This window comes from Episyrphus balteatus, chromosome 1 (genome assembly GCF_945859705.1).
Source record: "Episyrphus balteatus chromosome 1, idEpiBalt1.1, whole genome shotgun sequence".
Classification (NCBI taxonomy): domain Eukaryota; kingdom Metazoa; phylum Arthropoda; class Insecta; order Diptera; family Syrphidae; genus Episyrphus; species Episyrphus balteatus.
The window spans coordinates 159,136,263-159,151,842 of NC_079134.1; the positions used below are offsets into that span (position 1 = coordinate 159,136,263).

General features: G+C 30.7%; 1 protein-coding gene across 9 annotated transcripts in view; it reads right to left on the bottom strand.

Annotated features, from left to right (window-relative positions):
• LOC129921327 (potassium voltage-gated channel subfamily H member 2) overlaps positions 1 to 15,580 on the bottom strand; it is a 333,339-nt gene that overhangs the window by 107,318 nt on the left and 210,441 nt on the right. For 5 of the 9 annotated variants that reach the window (XM_056003120.1, XM_056003123.1, XM_056003119.1 and 2 more), the window contains exon 1: positions 6,150 to 7,525. The exons of the other annotated variants lie outside the window; for them this stretch is intronic. In XM_056003120.1, coding sequence (XP_055859095.1) covers positions 6,150 to 7,472 — 1,323 coding nt within the window. In that variant the 5' untranslated portion in view covers positions 7,473 to 7,525. Of the gene's footprint in view, positions 1 to 6,149; positions 7,526 to 15,580 lie in introns of those variants that run through there. 9 annotated transcript variants of the gene reach the window in all.

Below are 15,580 nucleotides of genomic sequence, written 5' to 3' on the forward strand. Positions count from 1 at the left end.
TCAAAATATATATATCGATCAGGTCTATGAGACATCTACAAAAAGAGCTAGAATTTTTTGAACTCGATCAATTTCCATAAAAAAAGCGAAAAAACACGTATTTTTATCTTCTCACGCTATTAAATGCATTTTTTACCTAACAACCTCTAAAAAAATTAATACCATCTGAAAGCTTATTGTCTTAGCTCAAAATATATCGATCAGACCTATGAGACATCTACAAAAAGAGCTAGAATTTTTTAAACTCGATGAAATTTCATAAAAAAAAGCAAAACAAAATTTATTTTTATGTTCTCATGCTATTAAATCAATTTTTTTGTTTGACAACCTATAAAAAATTTTATACCATGTGCAAGCTTATTGTTTCATCTTGTAGGTATAATAATGTATAAATATTATTTCAAAGATGTCTACAAGAGAAGTTAGAGTTTTTTAAAGTCAACCATGTCGAATTTCCAGACTGAGATTACGGTACTTCCTACACTAGTAGCTGGTCATCGCCAATAGATCTCCACAGGTGTTTTGAGGTATTTTTAAATTTTTTTCAATTTAAGATTGTGTAACTTGTAGAGTACGTAACGTTATGTGTGATATATCAAATAAAAGGTTATGTTATCAGCATGCGTATTAAAGTTAAATCAAATTTGTATGTGCACTAGATCAAAAGATATAACGTGTGTTGGAAAAGAACATCTTTTAACCGTTATCTCAGAATTTTGAATATGAAATTAATTGAAATTTTGTACAATTATAATTTATAACCTATCTATAGTACAAATTTCATTCAACTATCTATTAAAACAAAAAAGTTATAACAACTTGAAGTCGTGTCGCGTTTTCGTGTCATCTTGTTTCAAATCACTACGATACTAAAGATACTAAAAAAAAAAATTCTAAATAATAAAAAAAAAATAAACCCAAAAAAGATATACATGAAAAGGGTTTTTAATATAGAATAGAACCTCATCAAAAATTTTTACATTTAGGCTATATCTAAAAAAATGGCCTAGTAGGTAAACATATACCTATTTCAAATGCGAAAAAACTTTAACCCTCTTGGGGCGCCATCTAGCGTCAAAATAAAAATCTGAAAAAATTAGAGAATTTTTTTTTATTATTTAGAAACAGTTTTTCCACTTAGGAACTTGATTCCCGAAAAAAACCTAAATAACGAACGCCCTAATGTACATACATACTTATAAATATATTGTATTTTACGACTTGTGATGTATAGAAATTTCATTTAAGAAATTTCAGAAAAGAAAAAGATAAAACACAGTAAGAGACAGTATCGAAGAAGAAAAAAAAAATTCATTAATTTTATGTTGCCCCCATAAGCATAAGCATCTTAAACAAGGTTAAAAGGGTCGCTCGCTTTAAGGCTTATTAGTATTTGTCCTAAGAGGAATGCGTGCAAAAGTTTTTTTTGTTGTTGTTGTTGTTTTTTTTTTAAATGTAATACTTTATGATTTCAAGCACTTAGGATGGAAATCATTGAAGAAAATGGTAAAAAAAAAAGAGAGAAACAAACCGTTCATCACAAGGTTTATATGATATTTATAAAAAAGGACACACAAAATATATACATAGATCTTCATGTGTATGTAAAAAGGAAGACTAAGAAAACCGAAAAAATAATAACCATGGTTAGGGTTTTAAGTGACTAAGGTTTTCTTCAAACGTAATTGTTTTGCGAAGGACAAAAGTTGGTTAAGAAACCATGAAATTGGTTAAGTAAGTGGCCTTGAAGTTGAATGTCAAGGAAAACATTTTGTTGGGATTATGTCTTTTTTTTTTGCATAATTTAATAATATACGTGCACTCAAGGGGTTTTTGTTGAGGTTTTGTCCTTTAAATATGACTAATCATATAACAAGCTTAGGGAATAAAGTTCTTGAAGAATTTCAGTGACTTCTTTGAATATTTAATATTTAAAAGGTTAATTTCTTCGAAAATCAAGATATTTTAGTAAAAAAAAATAAGATTTGAGAAGGGCCTTGAAAATACGTGTAGAATTTCGGTACTTGTTCATTCAAGAAAAGTCTTAAAGTCTTCTAAGAGCTGATTTTTTATTTTTTTTCTGCAAAGTAATAGATTTTAAAACATTCATCATTTTCAAATTCCTTAGATGACAAAATTTCTTCCATTTTTATTTTCATGCAAGGATTTCATTAAAACGCTTAAATGTAAAAGTCGTTATTATTACAAGACAAATGGTCTATTTTTCCTGTGTATAAAACAAATGGCAATTAAACCATGTGTCTGCACATTCTCTGCTTACACAGAACAAACAAATACATACATAATACCTTTCTACATCTTATTCTCTGAAAATATTATTATTACCATTGTTTATGTTTATGTAAGATACCCCAGTTAGGTGGTAGGAATATTTAAAACAATAAAACTTTATAACAATAAAAATTTTGTTGTTGTTGTTGTTTTGGTTCTATATTATGTTTCCACATTAATAAGAGTGAAAATATATTTTACATTGGATAATGTATATAAGGTACCTTACCTACCCACCTTCATCTAAACAAACCATTGCTATTGTAAGATACACGTGCAACTTGCTGAAGAAATTATCTTTTAAAAGCAACTTTTTAAACATTAAATCATGAATTTCTATTACTCTTGAAGGCTTTATCTAATGGTGGAACATAATATGCTTAAGCTTAAAGAGTTTGAATAAAATCTGAAAAAAGTAGGCGTCTGATACGGATTTTTTTCCAACACTCTGCGTTTCGAAATATCTTTTTTCTTTAATAGATACAGGAATAAAGTATATAGAGTAATGATAGACCATGACCACGACTAAATGTCGTTTCAATCATTTTCGTAAACACAATTTTGAGATAACGGTAAAATAAAATTTTAGAATTCAACAGGTTATAACTTTTGATGAAGAGCAGATAGAAATTTGATTGAACTTTAATGAGCATCCTGATACAATTACCTTTCATTTGGTATATCACACATAACGGTAGACTAACTACAAGCTACACAATGTTAAATCAAGGAACTTGCGAAAAACCACCTTTGTGGAAAGTACCGTAATCTCAGTCTGGAAATTCGACATGGTTGATTTTTAAAAAATTCTAACTTCTCTTGTAGGCATCTTTGAAATGAGATTGATACGTCATATGAAAGGTGAAATAATAAGCTTTCACTTGGTATACAATTTTTTATAGGTTGTCAAACAAAAAAATTGATTCCCTAGCGTGAGAACATAAAAATAAATGTTTTATTGCTTTTTTTAATGAAATTAAAAATTTAATAGACTTGATCGATATATATATTTTGAGCTAAGATAAGCTTTCAGATGGTATACAATTTTTTATAGGTTGTTAGGGAAAAAAATAGAATTAATGACGTAAGAAGATAAAAATTCATGTTTTTTTTTGCTTTTTTTTGATGAAAATGATTGTTTTCAATAAATTATTTTTATACTTTTTGTGCATTGTAAAAATTTAAAAATGGTTTTATTCTTAAGAAGAAATACTTGGCTTTTAAATTACATAATTTTTTTTTGTAAGCTTTTAAAATAAAAAAAAAATAATATAATGAGAAAATAAAAAAGGTATTTTTTTTTAGCTTTTTCTTGTAATTTATGATTGTTTGAAAAAAGTTAACGCTTCAATTGACTCATTTTAAACAAAAGCACACAACCTGTTTTCTGACGACGTTATCACGTAAAATCATCGACATTGACATAGATTCACAGGGTCATAGTTGGATAGCTTCCGAATTAGAAAAGAAACGAATTCATGAGTTTGGATAGAAGTTCATAACTTGATTCTTGATCTGCTTAAATTTAATGCCCTTTTGCATAATAACATATAATAATTCTCTTTCAGAATCATTTTCGTGCAGTGCCATAAGAATCGAAGGCTGGCACTTCATGAATGCGTTACATCTTTTTCAAAGTAAAGCTTTATAGAAAATCGATGCTCAAATCCACAGATTCTTGTAAAAACTGCCGCACAGTAGCCTAATAATGTACTAAAACGCCCCTGTCCATCAACAATATACAATACCAGTTAAAAGTAGGTTATGGACTACTAGAAAAGGCAAACTACATAAAAATTAAGTACAAAATCTAACCATGGGAATACCCAAAAAATCAATAAGAAATCTCTGCAAATATAGAAAATATCTAGGGGGATTATTACATCCCCCAGCAATGACAACAATTAAGCTTCTAAAAAGCTTTACAAAAATGCAATTTTTGCTTCTGTAATGCTTTATAGAAGCAAAATTGTTAGTTGGGAGGAAAATTCAGATATCGAATTCATAAAAGGAACAACAGTGTAAGGTCCGAAAAAGGTTCAGCTCTCAAAATATATTTGGAATAAGAGGAATGCACATTAGGGCGTTCGTTATTTTGGAAAACAGTTCCTAAGTGGAAAAATTATTTCTAAATAATAAAAAAAAAATCCTCTAATTTTTTCAGATTTATTATTATTTTACTATTTACACAGCAAAACGCACATAAATGAACGAAATACAGACACTTAACAGCACGGGCGACTGAGACCATTTGGCTGATACAACACAATCAATGACACAAGGGAGAAACATATAGAAATAAAGAAAGAACATATAACATAGAAATACCTTACTGGCACAAAGGAGGAGACATCGTTGAAAATTTTCTCATATTATCGCACAAGTGGCTTCAGTTAAGCTGGCGATTTTAGAAAAAAAACTTCTGAACCGACTTTAGGGCTCATACCCACGATGAAGGCTCTATGCAGTCATCTTCCTAATCCTCTGTGCCATGGCCACCTGCTTCAGATATTTATTTTGACGCTAGATGGCGCTCCAAGAGGGTTATTGTTCTTGCTCCTTTTAATTTATTGATTTATAAGACTTTATGAAGAAAGTCTTTATATTTAGGTAAGATAAATATCATTTTTAAGACTTCTAGACTATTTTCATAATTTGCTTCACTTGTTTTCTTCTTTTAATTTGTTAAACTTGTATAAGATTATCCCGATGTTCGATAAAAAACTTTGAAATGTTCAACAAATTTTCTCTCTAAGCAACCAAACTTCAAAGAACCTATGTCAACACAAAACATAATCCATTTATCCACTTATGAAGAGGGTTAATTTAAAAAAAAAAATAAAATCTTGTTGCCTTGTTGCTATACCAAATTTTTAATTTAACAAATCTTAACTTACTAAAAAAGGTTTCCAAGAACAGACAAAAATATCCCCTCTTTAACAATTTTGTTTAGGTATAAATTTTAATCTCTTTTTTTTTTTTTTTGAATGAATACCCTTGTTGTGGTACCTCCAACTCACTTCTTTCTCAAAAGTTAATTCTACCAAAACCTATTACAATTAAATTATATGGCTTCGAGTTAAAGCCCCCATAAACCGACACAGTTGTTATTCCCCAATCAAATACCCGATTATACAAAGTTTTGAGCTTTCATCAAAAACGACGAAAACAGATCTAAATCCACACACAAAGATATAAAACACCCAACATATATAATTGTTAATTAATTGAAACCATTAGTTTATTTTCTCTTGGAAATGTCTCTAGGTACTGCTACATTGTATCGATACAGTAATAAAAGCTTTATAGACAAAGAAACTATAAAAAACCCCTTTTTTAAGTGAAATAATTTGACGGCTGCCACAATAATTGCACCACGTCAATAAACTTGCTACATCACACGAACTCTACAACAAAAAAAAAAAAACATTTCTATGGAAATATCGGTGATAAGGTGAAACCAAAACAAAAGAATTAAAAATTCACTGATAAGACTTTTTTTTAACAACACACCCATACACTCTCATCAAACACAAATACACTCTCACTTACACATAAAATAAATAAAACAACAACAAAGAAACAAGGAGCGAAAAGAACTGTCAAACCAAAAAGGAATACAAGAAAATCTCTCCTTAAATGGCGCCCAACCCAGGACGACACATATATTCACATTTTTGTAAAATTATAGCAAACATGCGCAGTATAAAATAAAAATCAAACTTTTTATAGGACACCTTTCTGTCTCGCATGTTAACGCTTTAATCAAGTTGAATTTGTAAAAAAAAAGAGAATGAAAGAAAAAAAAAGGAAAATGAAAACAAAAAAAAAAAAACAATTTAAAATAATATTGAAACCTGTAAACTATGCGGAACGGATTTATTGCGATGCTCCGAGCTCAACTTCGTTTGGCGCACAAAACTGCGACAGGATCTGTCCTTGAAATTGAGCTCGAGACCATGGTCACTGATGGTATTTGTGCTATCTGGGCTCAGTGCTGTCGGCCTATTGCCACCACCACCACCGCCGCCATTGTGCGTACTCAGAGTCGTCGTCGTAGTTCCTCCATTATTGATATTATAACCCAATGCATTCGGGTCAAAGTAGTCTGTGTGATTGGCATAACATGGATAACAGTTCTCGTTGGCTATAATGTTAATGACATTCGCAAAGCTTGTGCTACTTTGTTGGTTATTGTTACTGTTGGTAAGGTTGTTGCCGCCGATGCCAATTCCTCCGCCATTACCTCCCATTATTATTGTGTGTGCGTTTGATGAACTATTTTTTAAGTTGGGGTTATTATTGCAGCTTTTTGCAGCAGGTGGATATTTCGATGAAGCGCAGGACGAGGTGATTGTTGCTGCTCCTGCTGCAGTACAAATAGCAGCAGCAGTAGCAGAAGATGGAGAAACAGCACCTAGGGCGGTGGTGGTAACAGCAGTTGCAGCGACAGAACTATCAACACTAGCTATAGCAGCAGTAGCAGCAGCGGAAGAACTGGTTGATGCAGCAGCAGGGCTGGTAGGTGGTGAATTATTAGCAGCGACTACAGCGCCACCACCTCCAGCAACAGCAGCAGAAGGAGCTGAACTACAAACAGGAGATGAACATGAAAGTTGCTGAGAAGGAGTTGCGGATGCAGATGAAGACGATGTAGGTGGCTGTTGCTGACTCACAGCCATAGTCAGCCCCGAACAACTACTGCCAAACGATGATGGGGCATGACTACTATTGTTGAAATTGTTCACCTTGTCATCGCCGCTGTCATCCGCCGCGGTCGTTTGTTGTTGTTGTTGTCCAATGGCAGTTTTTGTTGAAGCAGAAGATTTTCTGCTGTATGGTGGCGACGAACGACGATGATGAGTGCTGCCTTGACCAACTGCACCAGCACCGGCACCAGTTGAAGAAGTATTATTTTTGTCCATGTCTTCGTGGTTTGTAGTGGATCGGTTATTATTTGGGGCACCACCATTGCCTACCAAATTACCACCTCCTACTAAATTTCCATGGCCACCACCACCATTATTTGCAGTGTCTATGAGTATTTTTGTGGCGGCAAGTGCATCGTCATCATCATCAACATCCGAACTGTCACTATCAATGCCGGTAAAGTTTTTATTGTTTGTGTTTGATAAAATTAGCGGAACACTTGAGCTATCTATTATTCCCGATTTGCTCATTTTAATTTTAGATTTTTAATTTTTTTTTTAAATTTTTTTATTTGGATATTTTTATTGATAACATTTTTGTTTTTTGATTTTCTTTTTTTTTTCTTTTTAGAAGTTGGATGGAATTATGGTTGAATTTTAAAAGATTTTTTTGTTTTTTAATTTGGTAATTTTGAACTTTTTAATTTTTTATTTTTAAATTTAAATTTTTAGTTTTATTAATATTTTATTATTTTATTTTTAAGCACTGTAAGGGAAGATTTTTAAAAACTTTTGTTATATTATTTGAATGGTATTTTTTTTTAAGTATGCATTTCTGAAAATAAATCATAATTGGTTGCAAAAAAATTGAATTAAGTATTTTGAGACCCGTTCAATTTTCAATGTACAGGGTGTCCCGGAAAAAAATTGTTCTACAGAAACGCTCTATATGCAAATTTGATAACATTTAACGATGATTTAAAAAAACCGTTACTTTGGTATGCCTTTACCCATGTAAACTAAAATTTCTCTGTTAATAATAAAGGTAGAAATTTGGCAAAGGTTTTAATTTTTAGAAGAAAAGTTTTTCTTTTTAAATGTGTTTAAGAGTTTTTAATATCTTTTTTAGTTGCTGAGATATTACCTTATAAAGCTGTTAATTGTTTCTTGTCCATAATAATTTTTTATTTCAATATTGAAAGTTGGTCTTAAAAAATCAATATCAGACCGCTGTTGAAAATATGATGATACTTATTGACATTTTAGATGGAAAAATCTTCAATGAAGAAGATTGAAGTGCAAAATCAATAGAAGTTCTCAGGTTTGGTCAACATCAATTTTTTAAAAAAGTTTTTATTTAGGTATATTGCAAATTTTGAACCAACTTTGAAAGAAATGAGAAGTGTCAAACCATTTCATATTTTTCGAAACTATCCAAACTCTTACACTTGACTTTTCTATGAGTAAAAATTCAAAAAAGGTTCTTTATAAAATGATCATATCTCTTTGAAGTTTATTAAAAGCGGTTACAAAACTTTTCAAACATTTATTTTTCATATTTACTAGACTTCAATATTTACTATGCAGAAGAAATATACTTTTGCTTTAGTCAATTTCTTATGAAAATTCTCATTTAACTAATAATGATGCCTCAATGTTGTCTATCCAACCCTAAAAAAATTTGTCAGTAGTTATCAAGAAAAGGTCTCTGGGCAAGTTGTTTTCTGAGAAAACAAAAACGAAAATTTTTTTCGTTGAGTAGGGCATGCAACAAAGGAAATATTTTCATTGGAAATATCGAAAAGAGAGCCACAGTTGAAAAGGAGGTTAAACAAAATTACATGCCTGGGGAATTCCTCAGTAATACGTTTTCAACTAACCCGAAAAATTCGGACTTTGCTTGAAAATATACATACTTATTTTAAAGGATTAAGTGTTCTGAATTGTATTCATTTGTCATTTGTGGCATCAAAGCTTCTAAACTACTTATTAATGTTTGATGAATGGCGTATTTTTGGAAGCGTCTTCTTTGTCCGCTGGTTATAATCTATGAGAAGTTCCACGAAAATTGATTATGATGCCCTCTAGAGGCAGATGTTATGATTTATTTCTTATTTTTTTTTTTAATGTACCTACTGGGGCCCAATTCCGCAAGAGTGATTTTTTATGTGTACATACACGAAAAAAAAAGTATAAACTGCTTAGGAACAAATCAGAGAAAAACTCATACGAAAAAACTCAATATGGACTTATGTCCTGCACTTAGGGCAGATACTTTTGCAATTCTATTTTTATACTTGGCACATAATGTCTAAGTTAAATAGTACATAATGTGAGTCTTAAATTTGATTTGGATCTTTTGTCTCACTCAAAATATAAATTGGGTGCTAGTTCCTTGGGCCTTAAAACAAGGTAGGTATATGAGATTTGCAGTGTATAAAAGGGTGGGTCAAAATACAATTTTTTGGATTTTCCAAAAGACTCAGCGATTAAAAGGTGCTAAATGGTTCGGTTAACTTATAATTAAAATTTCATTTCATTATTATAAGCCTAAGTGCCTCCGGATTGTGGTATCATTTTTGAAAAAATCTGATTTTTTTTTTTGACGTTAGGAAATCTTCAAAAGACACTTGGCAGTATTCGACACCAAGTAGTGTGGGACTCTTAACCACTAAAACCACCTCTTTATCAGGACCAATCTTGAGAGATCGACATCAGATTTTTCTTTCTTAACTTTGTAAAATCACTTTGGGGGAAGTTTAAACTTTTAATACTTTCCAAGCTGATTTTTGCCTAAAAACCACATACGCTTTGCTTAATTTATTATTATATCATTTCTTATACAAGCTAATTCAAGAGGATGTGCCAAAAAGCTTAAGCGTGTAGGTTGGGTCGGGACAAGAAAAAAATAGTTTTGCAGGGGGTTAATATTCGCCCCGTTTAGCCAAGAGGGGCAATTTTCTAAAAAAAAATGATTTAATTAGGAAAAAATATTATTAAAAATCAACCGTTATACCTACAACAACATGTTATACCTTTTTGTTGAGCCCAAAATCTCTTTTTTATTTTGCTTTCAAATAAAGCTGTTTTTATAAAACATTTTTTAAAAAATTAATTTTCAAAATCAAAATTTTGAAAAAAAAAATTTTAATTTGCGAACTAATTTTTTTCAAAATTTTATGTGTTTAAGTACTATTTAAGTTTTCAAAATTCAATGCTCTTATTTGTTTTCAAGCAAAAACAGAAAACCGGATGCAAAAATGTTTTGTCGTTTTTGAAAAATTAAAAAAAAAAACCAAAACTACATTTTTCTAAGACTTGTTAATTAATTTCTGAAACATTATATATTTCTTTTATTATTTTTAAGGGGATACCACGCCTCCAAGGCAGAAAATCTAAAGTTTGAATATGTTTCCTTTGCATTATCTACAATTCTACCAAGTTTCAAGATTTTAGGGTATTCACAAGTATACTTTTTAATAATTGATATTAATTCTACCAAAATGGGCGGTTACCACGCCCCCTGAATGTAAAATCTCAATTTTTTGATTTTTTTTTTGTATGTACTTCAAGATCCATGACCATAACAAGTTTCTATGAAAACTAGAAGTTTTCCATAATTTTTATCATTTGTTAGTTAGTATATTAGTGAGTAAATCAGGTACTCTTTTTGCGATTTTTGAAAGCCTTTTTCTCAGAAACTACTAATCCTACGTAGCTGAAAGTTAACAAATAAAACGAGTTTGAAATGTTTGACATTATTGAAACAAAAGTTAGAATGGTTCGAAAACGGCCTGAGTTGTTTCCTAAGGGTGTAGGACCAAAGTTTATAGAGAATTTGGCTGGGCAACTGGAAGCAGAAGTTAAAGTCTGATTATAACCAAACTTTATATTATTGTTCTATTTACAGTTTGGCACCTTTTCATCACTGTGCCCGTAAAAAAATCAACAAAAAAAATTTCTCCATACATTTGTGACCCAGTCTAGCGTATAAATGAAACTTACAAGTGAAATAATTTCCAATCATTGGTTGCGTTAATTATTTTATACCTACCATTTTACTCGTACAGAACTTTTTTTAAGGAGTTGTTAGTATTTTTTTTTACAGAAAATAAGATTTTTCTTAGCTTTAAGGGAAGATATACATCTCAAACTTAAGTCACAACTCGTCTAACAGTCTAATACCTATGTAGAGCAACCTCAAGTTAAAAAGTAATTTCCTCCCTCATTTATATTCATATAAAAATAATATGTATCGTTCATGTTTGTTTTGCACAAAAGGAAATCAACTGAACCCTAATTTGATGTATTATTGTCACATAAAAACGTGCGACATTAAGTACGCCTGATTTGAAATAAGAATTTTTGTTGTCCTATGAGTAATGTGTGTAAGTGTATGTTGCCTTCCCTTTGGGGATAAAAGTTATTAAGCATCATACGGAAATGTACCCTACCTGAATAGGAGTTAAAGAATTCTCATAAATAGGGAAAAAGGTAAAATTAAAGTTGTAAGATGATTCTATGTTTTGAATATTCTTATTTCTTTTTATGTTTTTTGAGAACTTTCTTTATCTTTTACAAGGAACTTTGAAAGTAAAGTCTTCTTTTGTGTAAAATGATATCTGTTTGGTTGTGTTGTAACTCTTTGAAGTTGAATCATATTTCAGTTATTAAAGATAAAAAATACAATTTTATTTCATTGATTTCTTTCTTATCCTTTATAAATAAAAGAACCTACAAGGATAATGAAAAAAAAAAAAAAATTATCTTTTAAAATTTTCTTTATCCCCGATTGGGATGGAATGTGTATCATCATCATCCGCTTGGTGATTATTTCCGGAAAAAAAAATATTTTTTTTTTATTTCCTTGTGAACTCTCTGACACTAAGTAGAGAAGAATTTTTATTGGTTATTGGTGGGTTTTTTCCAGGAGGTTAAAATTTCTTTGGATCGTTTTTATTCATTCACATTTTTTTTGGATTTTTGAATTATTTTTAGTATAAGCTTCGAAAAGAGGTTCATCCCATTGGAATTGTGTGTTGACCTTAAAGGGAAAAAGGGTATAAAATAGTAAATCCCTTATTGACAATTATTTGGATAGGAAAAGGCTTAGAAAAAAAAAAATCCCAAAAAGGTCATCTTCGATTAAAAAAATCTGAAATACAACAAAAAATATGTTAAAGAGTTCAATTGAGTGGTAAAAAGTCGTTGTCACAAATTAAAACAGAAAATGGGTTTAAATGTAAATTTCTCCTTCGCTAAATTATCCTTACAAAGAAACACTTAAAAATGAATTTATAAATTGTTAAATCAGAAAACAGGAAATATTTATTAGTTTTTTTTTTTTACTTAGATTTTCAAGTGTCCCAGTGAGATCCACTTGTTATTACTTTTTACAAGAAATTTTGAAATAAAATTATAACTTGCACCTACTTGACCTTTTTATGCTAAATGCTATACAGAATTTTATTCTCCTTGGAATGTATTTATTTTAAATGTGAAATCCATGAAAACAAAATCACGACACGATGAAAATGTTGAAATGTTTTTTAATTAGACAAGGATTTCAAGGAATTTGATGCAGAAAATTAATGTTAATAATGATGATGAGGAAACCGATAGAGAGAAAAAAAAAATAAGGAAGGTATTGCTATGACAAATGGTGTCAATCTAATTAAAATGGGATTTTTTTTTATATATAATTTACTTTTACAATAGTCCCCATTATCACACTACTCGTATTTTATTTTTAATTAAGATGATAACAGTTAACAAAGGGGGAACTTTTTTTTTTGACAGTGAAAGTTTAAATTTATATTCATTGGCGTATATATTCTCAATTTAATTGCTTGTCACTTGTCTTCATATTATAGAAAGAGAAAGCTGTTTAAGACACCTTGATAACATTTTCTCAGTTAGGAAATTGTTTAAATTAAATAAAAACAAAAATTGAGGTCATGCTGAGTTTAAAATAAAAATAGTTATTCAACATAAGCCTGATTTACGTACACGCCACCATGGAGCAGAAAAACGATACAACCAAAAATATTTGCTTTTCTACGAGATTCTCTAAAAATCCTCGAGCAAATCCGAAGCTACGATAGAAGTATAATTATCCTGAGTGATTTTAATGCATATTTGAAGCTCCTGATAACATTTTTTAGACTTATCGACTTTACTGCGGAGGAAAGTGTTGTCATAGCTAGTTCGTGTTCGCGATTCCCGCATCTCCAATAATCATAATAAAAGTCATGGTTTCAAGATCAACCAAATTGACCATATTGGAATCGACAGTTGATATTCCTTCAGTATTATGGTCGTCCTAACGTTTCAGTGAGCCTTACTTTGACTCTGACCCTCTGACTTCACTGGTCTGCAAGGAAATCCTCCTTCAAATAAAACTATACTTTTCTAAAGGATTTTTGTATGCTGGTTCCGAATTCGAAGTCAGAATTGACCTAGCACGTGACGTTTTTTAGATAATCCCGTTAGAAAATCTCAAAAGCCCATTTTTGTTGCTGTTTTCGAAGAAATATTTTGGCATAATGTAATCTTTTTCAATTAAAATTGTTACGGTTTATATTTTTATTTTTTTTTTTTTCAAATTCAGTTTCAATCTTCTCAATATCTCTTTTCTTTTTCGAGATATTTTAATTTAAGTAAGTTTAGTAACTTATCTCTATAAATTAATATATCTTTCTCCCTAGAGCAAAATTATACTTTTCAAAAAATTTCGATCAGCTCTGGTTTTTGAGATATAGTAGTTTTTTTGAGATTTTCTTAAAAAAAACTTGATTTTGTGATACTTTAATGCGAATATCTTAAAATCCTGACGTGATAGAATTTTTTTGTCTTCGGATTCTAACTCAGCACATCAAAAACTATAAGAAAAGTATACTTTTGTTTCTAGGAGAAAAAAATCTGAAGCTGTACAAAGCAGTTTATCGAATTTTTTAATACAAATAAGATATTTCTAAATAGAAAAATAGTAGGTATATAAAATTACAAAACACGTACAAATTTTGTTTAATGTATTTAATTATAATTTTCTTTACATATTTGACTTTTTAAATAGAATGGGCATTGATATTTTACATTTTCCTTAATTAAGGTGCTTTTGTTCATGTAGGATTTACTAAAAAGTGAAGGATTTCGAAATGTCTGTTTTTTTTTGTCAGTCAATATTTTAAAATATGAGTAAACATTAATGTAAAACGACATATTTGGTGTCAATCGATTATAAAGAATGAGCTCAATGCGACAAGTTCAAATGAATATAAAAGGGTGATTTTTTAGAAACAACCCACATTTTTCAAAAATCATTGGTACAAAAATGGTACCAGATTTAAATTCAGGAAAGTCTAATCTTTCATAATATGAAAACATTATTTGAAGGAGAAAGAAAAAGTTAAATTTTGCAGACCAGTCAGTGCTATCAAAGTACGGAGGCGGATATCCAGGCCATTAACAACACAAGGAAATACTGAGAGGAATTTAATAGTTAGACGATTTCAATTTCAAGCGATTGCAGATCTTTTTCCGATCGCGTCATGAATAACCTTTTAAAAAGTCCTACGCAGCAAGCAGTAAGTAAGGACTAGAGCAGCTCTACAAACGAAAAACATCGACTTCTCAGATGGAAAAAGAGGCAGCACTATAGAAAGAAGCGATAGAAGAAATAGAGGGTTAATATTGCAGGAATAAGGTTCTGAGGTTGTACCTCACGAAGAACTAGGAAACATGCAGTGGAGTTAAAAGCGATGCTGAAAATTTGAAGAAATCACTTCTGCAATTACGATGGCGATGGCAAACTCCACCAAAAAAACAAATTCACACCAACATACCTCTTCCCGACTTGGGCAAAGTTAAAGAAGTTATTTCCAAACTTGAAGCTGACTGCGCCGTTCTGCTGAGCTATTAAAACAACAGGGGATGCCTTGGTTGGAACGGAACAGCGTGACGCTTTTGTAAGCATCTAAGCGAAAGCGGCATGAATAGTTTTAACAATCAATGAGTATATGCTGGCGTCAAAAAGGGCACCCAACACCCACGCGACGTAGAAGTAAAAACGCCAACATTGACAGCCATAACTTCGAGCAACAAAAGGACTTTGTCTATGCAGGCTACGCTATTAATGCAGATAACAACACCAGGTCTTAAAATAAGCAAAGAATTACTCTTGCCAAGTAAACTTGGGGAAGGGAATTGCCCTCTCTAGAGCATGAACTTTGATGAAAGGGGATGAAAACTCACTACATTGTTGCGAAAGAAACACTGGAAGCAGATCGGTAAGGATAGAGCTGGATGGAAAAGCTTATTGGTTGAGGAGAGGTACAGATCCTGATAAAGTGAACGAAATGTTTCAGTAAAATTTTCATTTTATGGAATTACGTGAGTTTTCTAAAAACAAAATCATGAAGAATTTCCGAATTTTGAAACAAAAAATTATGCGTTTTTATTGAATTGTGTTTTCCGAAATGGTTCTAAGCTTCGAAATTCTTGCAATCAAAGGTTAATATCACAAAATGTAGAATAAAATGTAATTTTAAACAATTTTTTTTATAATAGCTTTCTTTGACAAGGCGACAAGGTTATTGGACTTTTACTGATTTTATAAAAAAAAAAAAAAAATCTGAAAA